The sequence below is a fragment of the Cnephaeus nilssonii genome (genome assembly GCF_951640355.1).
Source record: "Cnephaeus nilssonii genome assembly, chromosome: 15".
In the NCBI taxonomy this organism is placed as follows: domain Eukaryota; kingdom Metazoa; phylum Chordata; class Mammalia; order Chiroptera; family Vespertilionidae; genus Cnephaeus; species Cnephaeus nilssonii.
In genome coordinates, this window is record NC_137086.1 from 61,771,162 (window position 1) to 61,787,416 (window position 16,255).

The following is a 16,255-nucleotide window of genomic DNA, read 5'->3' on the forward strand; positions in this document are numbered from 1 at the left end:
TGATGGGAAAGTTAAAAAATAAGCAAACAGAAAAATTAAAGCAACTGGTAATTTCAGAGGCTAGCAGAGTGTTTTCCTTCTGTTCGTTTTCTTGCTCTGTGCTTACACTTACCTGTGGACACACAGAGACAGGGCGTGACCAATCCCCTTGCACAGGCCTGGCCTGTTCCCACCTCTCAGCCCACGCAGGGTCGGGGCAGGTGGGCTACAGTTTGCTGTTGTCTGTCACTCAGCACCCAGTGACTTCCCTGGGGAGAACCCCTTCCCGCCAGCCCAAACCTGGGCTCCCAGCGAGCCACTGGGCGGTGCCGGGGGTCGTGGCCGGACCTGACAGCCGAGTGCGTGCCTTTCCGGCAGGGCCACTTATTTGGCAGAAGTGGTCCCACAGCGGCCGGCGGCCATCTGCCTCCCTGGGGCCGCGCCTGAGGAAGCAGCAGACCGGGGAGAGCGAGCCCGGACCGCACCCAGAGCCGCCTGCCTGAAGCCTCCAGCCCCAGGCCGTGCACTCGCCAGCAGCTGGTTGGCTGTGTGAGCCAATGAAGGCCCGTCTGCTTGAGTCATTTTGAGCTGGCTTCTGAGTCTAGCACCAAACGGCCATGATTCACTCATGATGGGGCTGCCATCTCCTCTCTTTAGGAGTGAAGACCTCTGATGTGAATTTAAGAAGCTAATGGCTGGGGCTCTGATTTCCAGAGTCCTTGAGGGGTGGAGTGAGCCAAAGCGAAGAGAGGAGGGAAGTGGAGACCAGAGGGGGGAGAGGTGATGGGAAGGGGTCCAGAGCCCCTTTCCCCACTCCTGCCACAGCCTCCACCAGGAGGTTACATCTTCCCTGCGCCCCCACACCTGTGGCCCCACCTCAGCAGCAGGTGGCAGCCCCTAGCACGCACTTGGATGTGGCCACAGCCCCTACTTCCTGCGGAAAGCCGCCACCAGGGGAAGCACGGAGAGTCCGGAGCTGGAGGAGACTGTGGGCTGGAACTGCTCCTTGGAGAACCGCCCCCCAGTGACGGCACTGTGGGGGACCCTCAGCGTGGCCGACAACTCCGGAACTAAAGGAGGGAGCGGACGCGGGAGCAGCAGGCTGAGGGCAGCACTCAGGAATGACACTGCCCTACGGAAGGACTTGGGAGAGCAGGACTGAGCCTCCTGCGCCCTCTACCCCATGCCCAAGGCTGCCCAGGCCCCCATGGTGCTGGGGACTGCGGGGCTGGGCAGGCTGGCATCTGAATCAGGGGCCTCATTTATTTTCTTCACTAGCACTTAGTCAAGAAAGTCAGAGGAATCAACAAAGCGAGGCTCTTGATTAAACAAAGAAAAAAGGCAGCAGCCGGCGGTACCACTCCCACCAGGATGAGCATGAGGAGGAGGGAAGGCCCAGTGCCAGGAGCCTGGGCAGAGGGGCTCGCACACAGCTGGTGGGAACGCACTCTGGGGCCGCCACTCAGTAAACTGTTTGGAAGATCTACGGAAGCTGGCCACAAGCCCACCTCGTGGCCCCGCAGTGCTTGTCCCGGGCACCACGCACAGAAATGAGGAAGGCAGAAGGGCGGCCCCACGGGCGGGTGAAAGATCCTACAACTAACCCTGCACGGGCGACTGTAGACCGCCTGCCAGCTCACCCAGCAGCATTCACGGCCCCCTCAGTGCCGTGTGCAGAGGCCAGACACAAAGGAATAGCCCTGGCGAGCAGCTCGGGCAGAGCAGCGCCCAGATGTGCCAAGGTTGCAGTTCGATCCCGCTCAGGGCACATGTAAGAATCAAACAATGAACACATGAATAAGAGGAACAACAAATCAATGTTTCCCTTTCTCTTTCTCCCTCCCTCTCTCTAAACATCGACCAATAAAAAATTAAAAATAATATATGTATGATTTCACTTATAGAAGGAACAAAAACGGGCAAGTACCAGCTAGCTGTTGGAAGTGGGGATACTGGTGACACATAGTGGGGCAGGTTCTACTCATGTTTCATTTCTTTTTTAAAAATTTTATTGATTTCAGAGAGGAAGGGAGAGGGAGAGAGAGATAGAAACATCAATGATAAGAGAGAATCCTTCATCAGCTGCCTCCTGCATGCCCCAACACTGGGGATCGAGCCCACAACCCAGGCATGTGCCCTGACTGGGAACCGAACTGTGACCTCCGGGTTCATAGGTCAGTGCTCAACCACTGAGCCACACTGGCTAGGCATGGTTCATTTCTTGATCTGGGTGCTAGTTCCACATGCTCAACTTGTGGAACCCGCTGAGCCATACACTGACGGTCTGTGTTCTGTTCATATGTTATAGCTCAATAAAATAATTACTTAAAGAAGGAATCCAGCTGGGGGAGGAGAGAGGATTGCCAGATTTGGCCAATAAAAATATAGGATGCCCAGTTATTTTTGAATTTCTTATAGATAAAGAATGTTTTTAGCATACGTTTCTACCATGCCATATTTGCATGATATCTGGCAACCCTGGGAAGGTCTGGCCACTCCCAACCCTTCTTGACGGGGAAGATGTGACATTAACCAGCGAGAGGTCGTCTGGCCCTGGCTCCTGTCAGCCTTGACCTTCTCCGCAGAGGCCGTGGGTTCCCACCTCACCTCCCGAGTCCTGAGTGGGCTGCACCGGGCACAGGACACAGGAGCCCTCATCCTGGGTCCCCCGCCCTGCTGGGCACCTCTCAGCCCAGGTCCTCCACACTGTTGGGTACCCCTCATCCTGGGTCCGTACACTGCCCAGTCCCCCTCAGCCTGGGTCCCCTCAGCCCCACCCTTCAGCCCGCCCTGGGCCCTGGCCCATCACACACCCTGCGTGGCTTCCCTTCACAGTGAGCCAGGACCGGCTCTGCAGCTGCTCGGAGCCCCAGCAGCTGGCGGGGACACAGTGGGAGGTAAATGGCCCCTCTGAGCTGCTGCTCAGAGCAACGTGCAGCCAGAGTCAGAAGTCCTGCATCTGGGCTTCCGTAATCCAGCCAGGACTGCGAGGAGCTCCTTGGCACAGGGGGCAGGCGGGGAGGGCCCGGGGTGGGTGCGGGCGGGCGGTGAAGCAGAGCCGGGTGGGTCCAGAAGGGAAGAGGCGGTGGGTGGGTCAGGACAGGGCTGCTGTCCAGAAATGAAGAAAAGCCCAGAAAAAGCACTGAGGGGGTGAATGGATACAAAGAAACCCACATCTGAGAGCGGTGCTCCCCCTCGCCGCCTGCCTTTTATCCTAGGCTCCCCCTGCCTTTTAAACACAGTCCCCGGCGCTCTCAGCTCCCACAGGGAGAGGGGACGGGACCACTTTCTAATTTTAGACGGAGAAGTCACTCTGCAGAGGAGGAAAAGCGAAGATGCACCCTAAACACCCCCGCTGCAGGGGGCAGGCAGAGGGCCTGGCCGAGGATGGCCCGGGCTCCTCCCCCCTGGAACTGGCACCAGGCGGACAAAGGAGGACGCAAAAGCCACTGGCGAGGCCCAGCCACTGTCATATAAGGCAAGGCTCCAGCCCAGGCTCAGCAGCCCGCCTCCCCTGCCCCCGCCACTCCCGGGGCCTCCCGAAGACCAGGACACTGGAGTAGCTCAGAGGAGCCCCAAGTGCTGGGGAATTTGGAAATGATTTTTCCAAACACCCAGCAGAGCCGGGACGTGGGATGCACCCCCTCAGCTCCTTCAAGGGGCAGCTCAGCCGGCACCCTGCAGAGAAGGCAGGACGGCCACCGAGGCAATGCAGCCCCCGGGGGCCCGTCTTCCCTCCTCCAGGAACCAGGCCCTGCGAGGCTGAACTACCCTAAAAGGCCATCGGGCATCTGGCCAAAGGCGTGAGCCGCCTTTTCCATGTCTCTAGGGCGGCTCAGGAAGCAGCAGCAGCGGCCTGTTCCGAGTGGAAATGCCGCCCAACACCCTGCCTCGGGGTGTCTGCCCAGCTCGCCTCTCAGCCACCTGCCCCAGGCCCTTCATGCGGGCTCCCTCCTGTGCGTGAGCAGGCACTGCCCAGGACAAAGAGCCAGGGCCTGGGCTCAGAGCTGAGGGCCACCTCCTCCGTGGTCTGCGGGCATCCACACGCAGTCCACGGCACCCGACTGTGGGCACACAGCGGGGACAGGAAGAGACGGCAGGCGGGGTACAGACAGCCACAGGCCCGTTCACGAACTGCCGTGTGGCACCTCGAAGGACCACTCTCTTCAACGGAGATGAACCCCACGGAGCGCTGCCGCTCTCCACTGTGCACGAGCGCGAGCTCTGCAGGTCCGGGTTCTGTGCACGGTCCAGCCTCGCAGACCCACCTGCCGGGCAGGGGCGGGGGGGGGGGGGGGCGGGGGCGGGGCGGGAGCGGGAGGGTCTCTGCAGGTGCGGCCGGTGGAGGCTGTGGGCTCCTGGGGAGCAGGCGCAGTCTCTCCCGGGATGTGCTGGCGGCTACACAGGCAGCCCCTGCGAGGAGCATCGCGGCCCCTTCAACGGGTCCTTCCTGACGCGCATTATAGCTAAGCGGAGAGGTTACTGCTCTTTAGAAAATAGAGCTCATATGGACAATTGCAAGACAACGTCCTCCCTCCCTCCCTCCCTATTTTGGTAAAACCCTGGGCTTAGAAAACACCTAAACATCACCCGTCCACCATCTGCCCGGCCATCCATTCCAGCAGCCCTCACCGGCTGGAGGGAGGTGGCAGTGCTGCCGCCAGCTTCTCTCCTCGCCACTCTGGGCTGGGTCCTCCGTGGGCAGTGGTCGGCAAACTCATTAGTCAACAGAGCCAAATATCAACAGCACAACGATTGAAATTTCTTTTGAAAGCCAAATTTTTTAAACTTAAACTTCTTCTAACGCCATTTCTTCAAAATAGACTCGCCCAGGCCGTGGTATTTTGTGGAAGAGCCACACTCAAGGGGCCAAAGAGCCGCAGTTTGCCGACCACTGTCCTAGGGCATCGCGGCAGGGGAGGCGCGCGGGGCAGAGGCCCCACGATGCCGTGCGGTAACGGAGTGAGCCCAAAGGCTTTTGCACACATCTCGCTGTCAAATCCCCCTTCCTACATCTTGTTCTTAATTGTGCAGCTGGGTCTCTCTTTTCTCCCCAGCCCGGCACTATGGTGTGTTGAGATCTTCCTTTTGCTGTCAGTTGAATTCATGCCACGCGTGAATCTGACTATTGTTCCCGATGGCCTCGTCTGAGATGCTGGGTCGCCTGGTCACGCTGGTGGTGAAAACTTGCACGCCGGTGGCCACAGCCGCCCCCAGGCAGACTCCATGGCCAGCAGTGCCTTCTGATGAAGAGCCCGTCCAGTTTACATCCCTCAGCCCGCGTTTCCTCTATGCGGTCCACAAGCAGCAATGACAGCTCTACCCAATGTCCTGGAAGAACCTAGGTCTCCAGAGTACTTCCTGGCTGCCTGTCAGAGAAGAAATGAAGCTCGCCTGGTTCGATTTGCTCCCGGGAATCCTGGACGGCTGTGTGCTCACAGCTGTCGCCAGGGAATGCACCGCGGGCGCGGGCGCGGGCAAAGAGCACCTTCTGCCCCTCCCCAGGCCCCGCTCTCCCACCCCAGGGCACCATCTTCCCCCCTCACAGGACTGACGCCACATCCCTCCACTGGAGGGGACCTCACCTCCTCCACACAGCCACATGCTGCCTACGTCCCCTCCTGAGGCCTCAAGTCCCTGCGGCCAACATGTGAGTCCAGGTGAAACGTACGCCCCCGGACAAAGACAGACGCAGAAGAGGGATCTGTAGTGCTTTTCTCTCTCCATCAGTGTGAACGTTGCACCGTCAGCCCAAACAGCACTCCCGGCTGCCAAAATAGCTGCACACCCTCCCACGGGCCTTGGTTTCCCGAACAGTATTACCACTGTCCATGCGGTCTTCTCCTCTCACTTTTGAACCCTTTCTCCCATCTCCCATCTTCCTTTTCTTTCCCTTCCTTCCTTCCTTCCTTCCTTCCTTCCTTCCTTCCTTCCTTCCTTCCTTCCTTCCTTCCTTTCCTCAGAGAGAGAAAGGGAGAGGGATAGACAGAAACATTGATGAGAGAGAAACACTGATTGGCTGCCTCCTGCAGGTCCCCTACTGGGATTGAGCCCACAGCCTGGCATGTGCTCTGACCAGGAATTGAACTGGCAGCCTCTTGGCGCATGGCGACGCTCGACCACTGAGCCACACCGGCTGGGCCATAGTCAGTTGTATCGCAGGATCTCCTAGCCCATGTACCATCTTTGTTTTTGGAGTCCGCTGCTAAAAGATCACCTCTCTCCGTGCTTTGTGAGTTCTGCCCTCCAGAAGCGCCGCTCCCCCAGCATGCTCACCCAACCCCCTCGCCACGCTCCTACCTCGGCAGGCGCCAGCCACCAGAGGCTGTGGCAGGAGGTTTCGGGAGGAGGAGACGCCTTGCTCGGAGCCTCGTCTGGAGGGTGAGGAAATGTTTACCAGACAACCGGAAGGAGAGGGGAACAGGCTTCTCTCAGAAGAGGGGGCGCCTGGCTGGGGGGCTCAGTTGGTTGGAGCCATGTCCTGATGTCTTGGGGATGCGGGTTTGATCCCGGTCGGGCACATACAAGAATCAACCAATGAATGTATAGGTAGGTGGAGCAGCAAATCGATGTTCCTCTCTCTCTCTCCCCCCCTTCCTCTCTCAAATCAATTAAAAAAATTTTTTTTAAAAGAAGAGGGAACAGATGTCAAAAAGCTTAGAGACGATGCTTGTGGTTTTGGTGGCCGCAAAGATTTAGGACGTGGCTGGAGCGTGGCAGCCTGAGGGGGTGGGAGTGGGAGGAGGGGAGAAGGGAGAGTTGGGAAAGCGGCCCAGAGGCCCTCATACGTGAGGCGAGGCTGTTTAACTTCATCCGAAGGACCGAAGCCTCGAGGGCGGTAAGCACAGGAGTGACACAGCCCGCTGTGTGTGAAGGTCACACTGCTGGACAGCGGGGGAGTTGGTCGGCGGGACAGCGCCTGGCAGGAGACAGCTCCGAGTCCCTGGCAGAAGTCCTGGCTGATAGCCGAGCTGGCACGGTGGCAGCCACGGTAGGATGACACGGAGGATGTGTATTCCCCAGCGTGGGAATGGGGAGGCCTGGCGGGACAGAAGGTGCCCCGCACTGCCAGGCTTCAGGTGGTGGGCAGGTGCGAATGCCACCAGGGGGCCCTGGGCGACGGGAGGGGGGGGCCCTCCTTGGCAGGTGGAGACTTCTGCTTCACGCACGCGCACCTGGGAACGCCCGCCCGCACGGGGAAGTCTGGCCGCAGGTGTCGCCTTGGCAGCCGGCATGTGCTTGGAGCCGAAGCCGTGAGGCGGGGGGTGGGTCTCAGGTCAGGACCACCCCTGGAGGGGAGTGAAGGAAGCAGGCTTGGGCCAAGGGGGAGCCAGGCTGCGATGCACTCATGGCAAAGCTGGCCCCACAAGGAGCCGTGGGGCTGGCGAGGTCCTCAGAGACACCCAGAGTGGGGCCTTTGTACCCCATCACTGGGCCAACCTCGGGGAAGGTGACCGGCTTCCACGGAGACAACCCCTGGGGTGGGCTGGGGAGGCAACAAGACTCCGGCAGCCGGGTAGGGGCGCCCGAGTTCCCCAAGGGACAGAAACCACAGTGCCCGGCCCAGAAGCCCTGAGACGCGCCGCTGCAGGAAGAGGCCTGGGGCAGAATCCTGCCGCACAGCAGGCTGGAGGGCAATCAGTGACGCCACGGAAGGGGGGCGCCGACAGGGAGGGATCAGGAGGGGTCCGTGGAACCGGGGAAGAGGCAGGACGCGACACTGTTCAGGAGAAAGAGCCATCAGGTCACTGGTGACAGCCGCCGAGGAGAGGCTGGTGCCGACGAGGTACGTCTTGTCCACTTCTGGCTCATAAGTCACTCCGACCACCTCCCTACACACTCACTCCTGGACGTGAGCCGGGCCCTCTGCAGCCACACCCCTCACTCTCCCGCTTCCAGGCTGCGTTTCCTTTGCTGTCTACCTCCCAGCTCCAGCCAAGGCCCCTTGACCTCCAACATGACCTTCATCTTTGTTTCTTGTTCCTCCAAATGTTGAACCCTTCTGAAATACTGAGGGCATTTTTACACCTTGCCTCCTTCTAGAATGTTCTGAATGTCTTCCCAGGTGAGAACCCCCTACAACACTCTGAGCCCTAAAGAATCCAGCATGTGTCTAGGTTCAGACAAGAAGCAAGGGGAAGCCGGGAAGGAAAGATGTAGCAGGAGGTGGAGGAGCGGGGTGGAGACAGAACTGTTCTAAGGTAGGAGACTCACGAGGGCAATGATTTGCTGAGGAGGGAAAAAACTAGTAGAGAATAAAACGCTAAAGGTAGAGGAGTAAGACTGCTTCATCAGCCAGCTCCCCTCGGCGCTCAGAATCGGCTGCTTCAGGCAGAAAGGGACTGTGCTGAGAGGACACTGGGGGCTCTGGGATTCAAGGGAAGGTGAAAAACTGGGCTTGAAAACCAGTCAGGAGCCAAGGGCCATGGGCAGCAGCGAGCAGGCAAGGTCCTGCAGGGGAGGAGTGGCGGGCTCCGTGCCACAGGAGCGTCTGCCTGGTGTGCCCGCTGGCTCCCAGGAGGTGACAAAGCTCTGTGTAGAGGGAGCACAATGAGGGATTCCCACAACACAGGAAGGATGCCCAGCGTCTAGGAACAACTGGCCCTTCCCTTAAAAATAAAGAGAGCCCAAACCGGACTGTATCTCCGTCACAGAGGCAGAGATAAGAAGGGAGGCACGTTCCGGCCTGCACGTGTTCATCAAATATTCAGGAGCACCAGGTTATTCCATCATTGGTCCAGGCGGGAGGACCCCTGCAGGGAGCGGTGCTCTAAGGGGCAGGGGGAGAGAACACACGAACAAATGCCAGGAGCGTTTGGTATTTGGTAAGTCAGGAAGGGAAACGAAGACATTCAGGTCTGGAGGCCCCGAGGAGGGAGCCGACTTGGAGAGGATGGTCAGCTGAGGTCTCTGTGAGGAGGCGACGTTTTGGCCGAGACCACAGTGATGCGAAAGTGTGAGTCTCCTGCCAATGTGACTCACTTGGGGGAGGGAGTGTGCTGGAAAGAGGGGACATCAAGATGAAAGTCCCCATGTGCCCCAGGGACAGCGAGGGGCAGAGCAGCGGCAGGGGCCACATCCCCAGGTGCCTTACAGGCCATCTTGGAATGAACCTCCCTCCCAGCATGACGCGAAGCCTTGGGGGATTCTTAGACAGGGAAGTGACTCACATTTTTGTGGTGGTTCTTTCACTGCCAAATGTCCTGTGTGTGATAACTATTACGTTAAAAAACACGCACGCACAGGAAGCAGGGCCGTAACTTTCTGAGATACCGTCAGAACTAGAACGATCTGACGTCTGGGATCTGTTTCCCCAGGATCCGGAGCAGGAAAGGTGGGGAGAGCAGGTAAGGGTGGAAGGAATCACCAAGGCCATAGGAATGTCTATTGAGATGGAACATGGATGTGTGGAGCCTGTTACGCCAGTCTCTCTACTTCTGTATGTGTTCAAAATGTTCCGGAGCAAAACGTTAAAAAATCATTAAATAGCTCGGCCGGTGTGACACTCAGTGGTTGAGTGTCGACCTATGAACCAGGAGGTCACGGCTCAATTCCCAGTCAGGGCACATGCCCAGTTGTGGACTCCATCCCTGGTAGGGGGCCTGCAGGAGGCAGCAAATCAATGAGTCTCTCATCATGGATGTTTCTATTTCTCTCTTCCTCTCTGAAACCAATATAAATAAATTAAAAAAGAACTATCTGAATAAGTGTGCAAAGTTCGTATACATGGAAAGTCATTGGATGGGTATCCAGAGTTAGGGGCCTGATCATGCGTGCATCCACTAGGGAACACTGCAGCTGTGGAAGAGAAGGCGTTCCTCCTGAGTGTGCACGTGCACGTACACATGTATATGTATATGTATATGTATATGTATATGTATATGTATATGTATATGTACAGTGTGTGTGTATAGCCCAGTTCTTTCAAATATCGAGCAAAAACTTCCCTTTCAGGACTGTAGGGAGGCCTCCTCTCCTTCAACCAGAGTCAGAGGAAGGAGACTGAGCCTCCATCTCAAGACTGGAGTTGGGCTCAGGCTGGTCAAACCCCGCTAGGCCCAAGGGGCATGAGGCTGAATTAAAGCTCCAAGCTCCCCCAGAAGCCCCCAGGGAAGGAGCTGCAGGGGCCGGCCCAGTGGGGGTGCCTTGAAGGCTGAGGCCCTCCCGAGGGGGACCCCAGGCCAGGCCAGGTTATAAGGGTAGGCAGGGGTGTCATTCTAGGCGGGAGGAGTTGCAAGTGGACCAGCCAGGAGAGCAGAGGGGCTGGGGAGGGCCTGCTGAGGGCAGGGCACTGCACCCCTGAGACGTGGCTATCGTGGGAGAAGGAAGGAGCGAGGCGAGGCGGGGCCAGGTCTAGCGGATGGGTGCATCTCCCTGTGGGCTGAGCTTGCTCCTCGCTCAACAGTGTGAGGCGCTGTCCTAGGGCGGGATGCGGCATGGCTGGGGAAGGGACCTGCTCCTGGAGGGCCCAGCCCCACACAAGGAAACACAGAAGATCACTTGGGGCAGAGACCACTGCAGTGCAGGCATAGCCAATGATAAACCAAGAGTGTGAGAGGCGGGTGGGAGGGGCAGAGACCAGGGGACCTCGCGCAGGGAGGTCTAATGACAAGAAGGAACCCTTCACCAACAGGGGAGGGAGCGCAGAGAAAGGAGGGCGGGGCCAGTCACCCGCTAACTGTGCGAGACAACTGCTTTGCTAATAAAACCACAGTAAGGAAATTCGCTTTTCCCCGTCTGTAATGAACTCATTAGTGAGTGCTGTTTTTAGTCCTTTCCCCGGGGTTTTAGAGACCGTTGCGGGTGGGAGGTTTGCTGAGATGGTGGGGATGGCTCTGGATCCCCACACGCCACAGGCAGGGGTGGCAGGGGCGGGCTGAGTGTCAGGGGGAGGAGGCCAGGGGGCGCACCCCCTGCTGCGGCACCCACCTGCTGCGGGAGGTCACATCCGGGAAGAACTGCACGACGGCCAGCAGGTTGTGGTGGTGATCCGACACCGAGCTCAGGGCGCGGCACAGCGGCTGGAGCTGTGGGGACAGCCAGCACCGTGGTGGGCGAGGGAGGGGCCACTTCCACCTGACTCTCCCCAGCCCCCTCGGAGGGTCAGAGGACCAGCCATGGAGGCAGGGACAGGAGGGATGTTCCCTGGCATCTCCATGACCTCATGACCTCTGAGCATGCCACCCCCCTCTGGGGCATGAAGGGCACCTGGGGGCCCTCTGGAGGAGGGGCTGGGCCTGGCCAGGGCTCCGTACCTTCCCCGGCCACTCCTGGATGTTCTGGAGGAGCAGGAGCAGCAGCTGCTGCAGGTCGGCGTTGGGCAGCAGGCGCAGCCGCACGTCCAGGCCGGCTCTGCACAGCAGCTCCATCAGGTCCAGGAGGTCTCCATCCGGGCTGGCCCTGGGCCGCGCCTGGGCACACAGTGTCAGGAACTGGAGAGCAGAGAGAACACGAGGGCAGTGGGGCCTTCCTGGGAGACAGGGCAGCAGGAGGGGTCGCACGGTGAGCCCCTCGCCGCATTGGGGAGGAGCCGAGATAAGCAGGGAGGCGAGTGCAGACCCCGCGGGCCTCAGGTGGCAGGTGGTGGCGCGGAGGGTGTGAGCGTTCCGGCGTCAGGGCTGGCAGCCGTGCAGTGCCTGCCGTGGTGCCGGGCCTGGGGGTGCTGGGTGGCACTCCCGGAGCTGGCCTGTGGAACGGGCCTGGATGGGGCATAGAGGCAGCCGTTTGACTCACCTTATAGATGTAGCTCAGGCTGATGTCCAAGGCGGTCTCCTGGCGGGTGTCCTGCTGCTCACGCCAGCTCGGGCTGGCCTCACCGGCAAGCACTCTAAGGCAGGACAGACACAAAGGGAAGGAAATGAGAAGGCACCAGGGAGAACTGAGGTGGAGGGGGGGCCGCACTCGCTCAAGAACACAAAGCCCAGGGCCCATCCACTCAGCCTGGACCCCGCGTGTGCCGGTCGCTACTGCTGTGAACAAATTACCCCGATGCGAAGGCTTAGGACAACGTTTATTATGTCACACAGGTCCTGGGGGGCGCGGATGCAGAAGCAACTCGGTTGGGGCTCAGGGTCTCTCAGGAGGGTGTCCCCAAGACGCTGGGGGATGGCTGCTGTGGTCTCAGGCCTGGCTGGGCAGGCGGAGGTCCCGAGCTCACTCCCACGGTCGGCGGCAGCCTGCTTCCTGAAGGCAGGCGAGTGACGCGAGAGGAGAAGCCTGGGACGAGGCTGCAGCCTTTCACACCTTGGCTCGGAAGTGACGGCCAGCCTGCGGACACCGGGCCAGCCTGACGGCTCCACTGTGGCCAGGCCTCCAGCTGCAGGTTCCTGGGACTTGGGCAGCAGAAAGCCGTGCCCCACTGCCCCCACAGCCGTCCTCAGAGGCGTTTTCTCTGTCCATCCAGGCGTGGAGACGCGTGCTCCCAACGCAGGGAGCTGCAGCCTCCCAAGTCAGTAAGGCAGGGGACAATCAGAGCAAGAGCGACGCTCGAAACCCTCCCAGGTGGCACACTGTCAGGCGTGCGCTGAGGAGCCCAGCACGGACCCTCCCCCGAGGGTGGGAGCAGGCCTGGGGAGCCCAGGTGCAGTCAGAGGCCAGGGTCAGCAAAACCCGTCCAGGACCAGAGTCACACTCAGGGCGGCAGGGTGCACCCAGGAGGCAGGACGCCCCGCTCAGCATTCTCTCTGGGCCCAGTGTGTACTGTTGAGGTCAGGTAAGTGAGGCGAGTTTATGACACTGTCTCCACGTTCCCACTCGTGCGGACCAGCCTGGAGGCCTGCTAGCGGGAGCTGTCCCTGAATGAAGACGCTGATGACAGCGCTGCTGACCCCAGGCCCTGCCCCCCGCACGCTCCGGGAGGCCTCTGCTCTTCCCTACGTGGCACTGGCACTGCTTCTCGGGCAAGAAGGAGACCCACTCTAGGCACTAGGGACGTCGGTGCCAACAACCGCGCTGGGGCGCAGGCGAGGGCTGGGTCCCCCGTGGATCAGGGCCAGGGAGGGGGGCGGCATTTACACCTGGGAAACGCGGCTGGGCTGTCAGTCCCAGGGGATGCAACTGGAGCAGCCTGAGCTCACAGGTGGGCAAGCACGGGGGCTTCCGGATTCCCCAAAGGGGGCACCAGAGTGCGCACGATGCCTCTGTGGAGAGCGGTGGGCTTTCAGACAGCGTGGAGCCAGGGAGGTGGAGTGCAGCACCTGGGAGCTGGTGACACCGAGGGGGGGCGTGGCTGTGACAGAGCCACTCATCCTGGGAGGGAAAGCCAGCCTCCCATGAGAGGGACACCCCCCCAGTGAGAGGGACAGCCTCCCAGTGAGAGGGACAGCCTCCCCCAGTGAGAGGGACAGCCCCCCAGTGAGAGGGACACCCCCCCAGTGAGAGGGACAGCCCCCCAGTGAGAGGGACACCCCCCCAGTGAGAGGGACGGCCTCCCCCAGTGAGAGGGACGGCCTCCCAGTGAGAGGGACACCCCCCCAGTGAGAGGGACAGCCTCCCAGTGAGAGGGACAGCCACCCCCAGTGAGAGGGACAGCCCCCCAGTGAGAGGGACACCCCCCCAGTGAGAGGGACAGCCCCCCAGTGAGAGGGACACCCCCCCAGTGAGAGGGACGGCCTCCCCCAGTGAGAGGGACGGCCTCCCAGTGAGAGGGACACCCCCCAGTGAGAGGGCCAGCCTCCCCCAGTGAGAGGGACGGCCTCCCAGTGAGAGGGACAGCCTCCCCCAGTGAGAGGGACAGCCTCCCAGTGAGAGGGACACCCCCCCAGTGAGAGGGACAGCCTTCCAGTGAGAGGGACAGCCCCCCAGTGAGAGGGACAGCCTCCCCCAGTGAGAGGGACACCCCTCCAGTGAGAGGGACACCCCCCCAGTGAGAGGGACGGCCTCCCAGTGAGAGGGACACCCCCCCAGTGAGAGGGACAGCCTCTCCCAGTGAGAGGGACAGCCCCCCAGTGAGAGGGACAGCCTCCCCCAGTGAGAGGGACACCCCCCCAGTAAGAGGGACACCCCCCCAGTGAGAGGGACGGCCTCCCAGTGAGAGGGACACCCCCCCAGTGAGAGGGACACCCCTCCAGTGAGAGGGACACCCCCCCAGTGAGAGGGCCAGCCTCCCCCAGTGAGAGGGACACCCCTCCAGTGAGAGGGACGGCCTCCCAGTGAGAGGGACGGCCTCCCAGTGAGAGGGACACCCCCCCAGTGAGAGGGACGGCCTCCCAGTGAGAGGGACAGCCTCCCAGTGAGAGGGACACCCCTCCAGTGAGAGGGACGGCCTCCCAGTGAGAGGAACGGCCTCCCAGTGAGAGGGACACCCTCCACAGTGAGAGGGACACCACTCCAGTGAGAGGGACGGCCTCCCAGTGAGAGGGACGGCCTCCCAGTGAGAGGGACACCCTCCCCAGTGAGAGGGACAGCCTCCCCCAGTGAGAGGGACGGCCTCCCAGTGAGAGGGACACCCTCCCCCAGTGAGAGGGACGGCCTCCCAGTGAGAGGGACGGCCTCCCAGTGAGAGGGACACCCTCCCCCAGTGAGAGGGACAGCCTCCCCCAGTGAGAGGGACGGCCTCCCAGTGAGAGGGACACCCTCCCCCAGTGAGAAGGACGGCCTCCCAGTGAGAGGGACACCCTCCCCCAGTGAGAGGGACACCCCCCCAGTGAGAGGGACAGCCCCCCAGTGAGAGGGACAGCCTCCCAGTGAGAGGGACACCCTCCCCCAGTGAGAGGGACAGCCTCCCAGTGAGAGGGACAGCCCCCCAGTGAGAGCGACACCCCCCCAGTGAGAGGGACACCCCCCAGTGAGAGGGACACCCTCCCCCAGTGAGAGGGACACCTCCCCAGTGAGAGGGACAGCCCCCCAGTGAGAGGGACACCCCCCAGTGAGAGGGACACCCCCCCAGGGAGAGGGACACCCCCCAAGGGAGAGGGACACCCCCCCAGTGAGAGGGACAGCCTCCCAGTGAGAGGGACAGCCTCCCAGTGAGAGGGACAGCCTCCCCCAGTGAGAGGGACAGCCCCCCAGTGAGAGGGACAGCCTCCCCCAGTGAGAGGGACACCCCTCCAGTGAGAGGGACACCCCCCCAGTGAGAGGGACAGCCTCCCAGTGAGAGGGACAGCCTCCCAGTGAGAGGGACAGCCTCCCCCAGTGAGAGGGACGGCCTCCCAGTGAGAGGGACACCCTCCCCCAGTGAGAGGGACGGCCTCCCAGTGAGAGGGACACCCTCCCCCAGTGAGAGGGACACCCCCCCAGTGAGAGGGACAGCCCCCCAGTGAGAGGGACAGCCTCTCAGTGAGAGGGACACCCTCCCCCAGTGAGAGGGACAGCCTCCCAGTGAGAGGGACAGCCCCCCAGTGAGAGGGACACCCCCCCAGTGAGAGGGACAGCCCCCCAGTGAGAGGGACACCCCCCCAGTGAGAGGGACAGCCCCCCAGTGAGAGGGACACCCCCCAGTGAGAGGGACACCCCCCCAGGGAGAGGGACAGCCCCCCAGTGAGAGGGACACCCCCCAGTGAGAGGGACACCCCCCCAGGGAGAGGGACACCCCCCCAGGGAGAGGGACACCCCCCCAGTGAGAGGGACAGCCTCCCAGTGAGAGGGACAGCCTCCCAGTGAGAGGGACAGCCTCCCCCAGTGAGAGGGACAGCCTCCCCCAGTGAGAGGGACAGCCCCCCAGTGAGAGGGACAGCCCCCCAGTGAGAGGGACAGCCTCCCAGTGAGAGGGACAGCCTCCCAGTGAGAGGGACAGCCTCCCCCAGTGAGAGGGACACCCTCCCCCAGTGAGAGGGACAGCCTCCCAGTGAGAGGGACAGCCTCCCCCAGTCAGAGGGACACCCTCCCACAGTGAGAGGGACACCCCCCCAGTGAGAGGGACACCCTCCCCCAGTGAGAGGGACACCCCCCCAGTGAGAGGGACAGCCCCCCAGTGAGAGGGACACCCTCCCCAAGTGAGAGGGACAGCCTCCCCCAGTGAGAGGGACAGCCTCCCCCAGTGAGAGGGACGGCCTCCCCCAGTGAGAGGGACAGCCACCCAGTGAGAGGGACACCCCCCCAGTGAGAGGGACACCCCCCAGTGAGAGGGACACCCTCCCCCAGTGAGAGGGACACCGCCCCAGTGAGAGGGACGGCCTCCCAGTGAGAGGGACACCCCCCCAGTGAGAGGGACACCACCCCAGTGAGAGGGACACCCCCCCAGTGAGAGGGACGGCCTCCCAGTGAGAGGGACACCCTCCCACAGTGAGAGGGACACCCCCCCAGTGAGAGGGACACCCTCCCCTAGTGAGAGGGACAC

The 16,255-nt window shown here is 61.4% G+C and overlaps 1 protein-coding gene across 1 annotated transcript in view; it reads right to left on the reverse strand.

Moving 5' to 3' along the window:
* Nucleotides 1–16,255, reverse strand: part of FAM178B (family with sequence similarity 178 member B) — a 98,824-nt gene that overhangs the window by 26,521 nt on the left and 56,048 nt on the right. The window contains exons 8-10 of the mRNA XM_079792656.1: nt 11,713–11,806; nt 11,235–11,411; nt 10,909–11,006 (exon numbers count right to left, since the gene is read on the reverse strand). Of these exons, the coding sequence (XP_079648782.1) occupies nt 10,909–11,006; nt 11,235–11,411; nt 11,713–11,806 (369 nt within the window). The remainder of the gene's footprint in view (nt 1–10,908; nt 11,007–11,234; nt 11,412–11,712; nt 11,807–16,255) is intronic.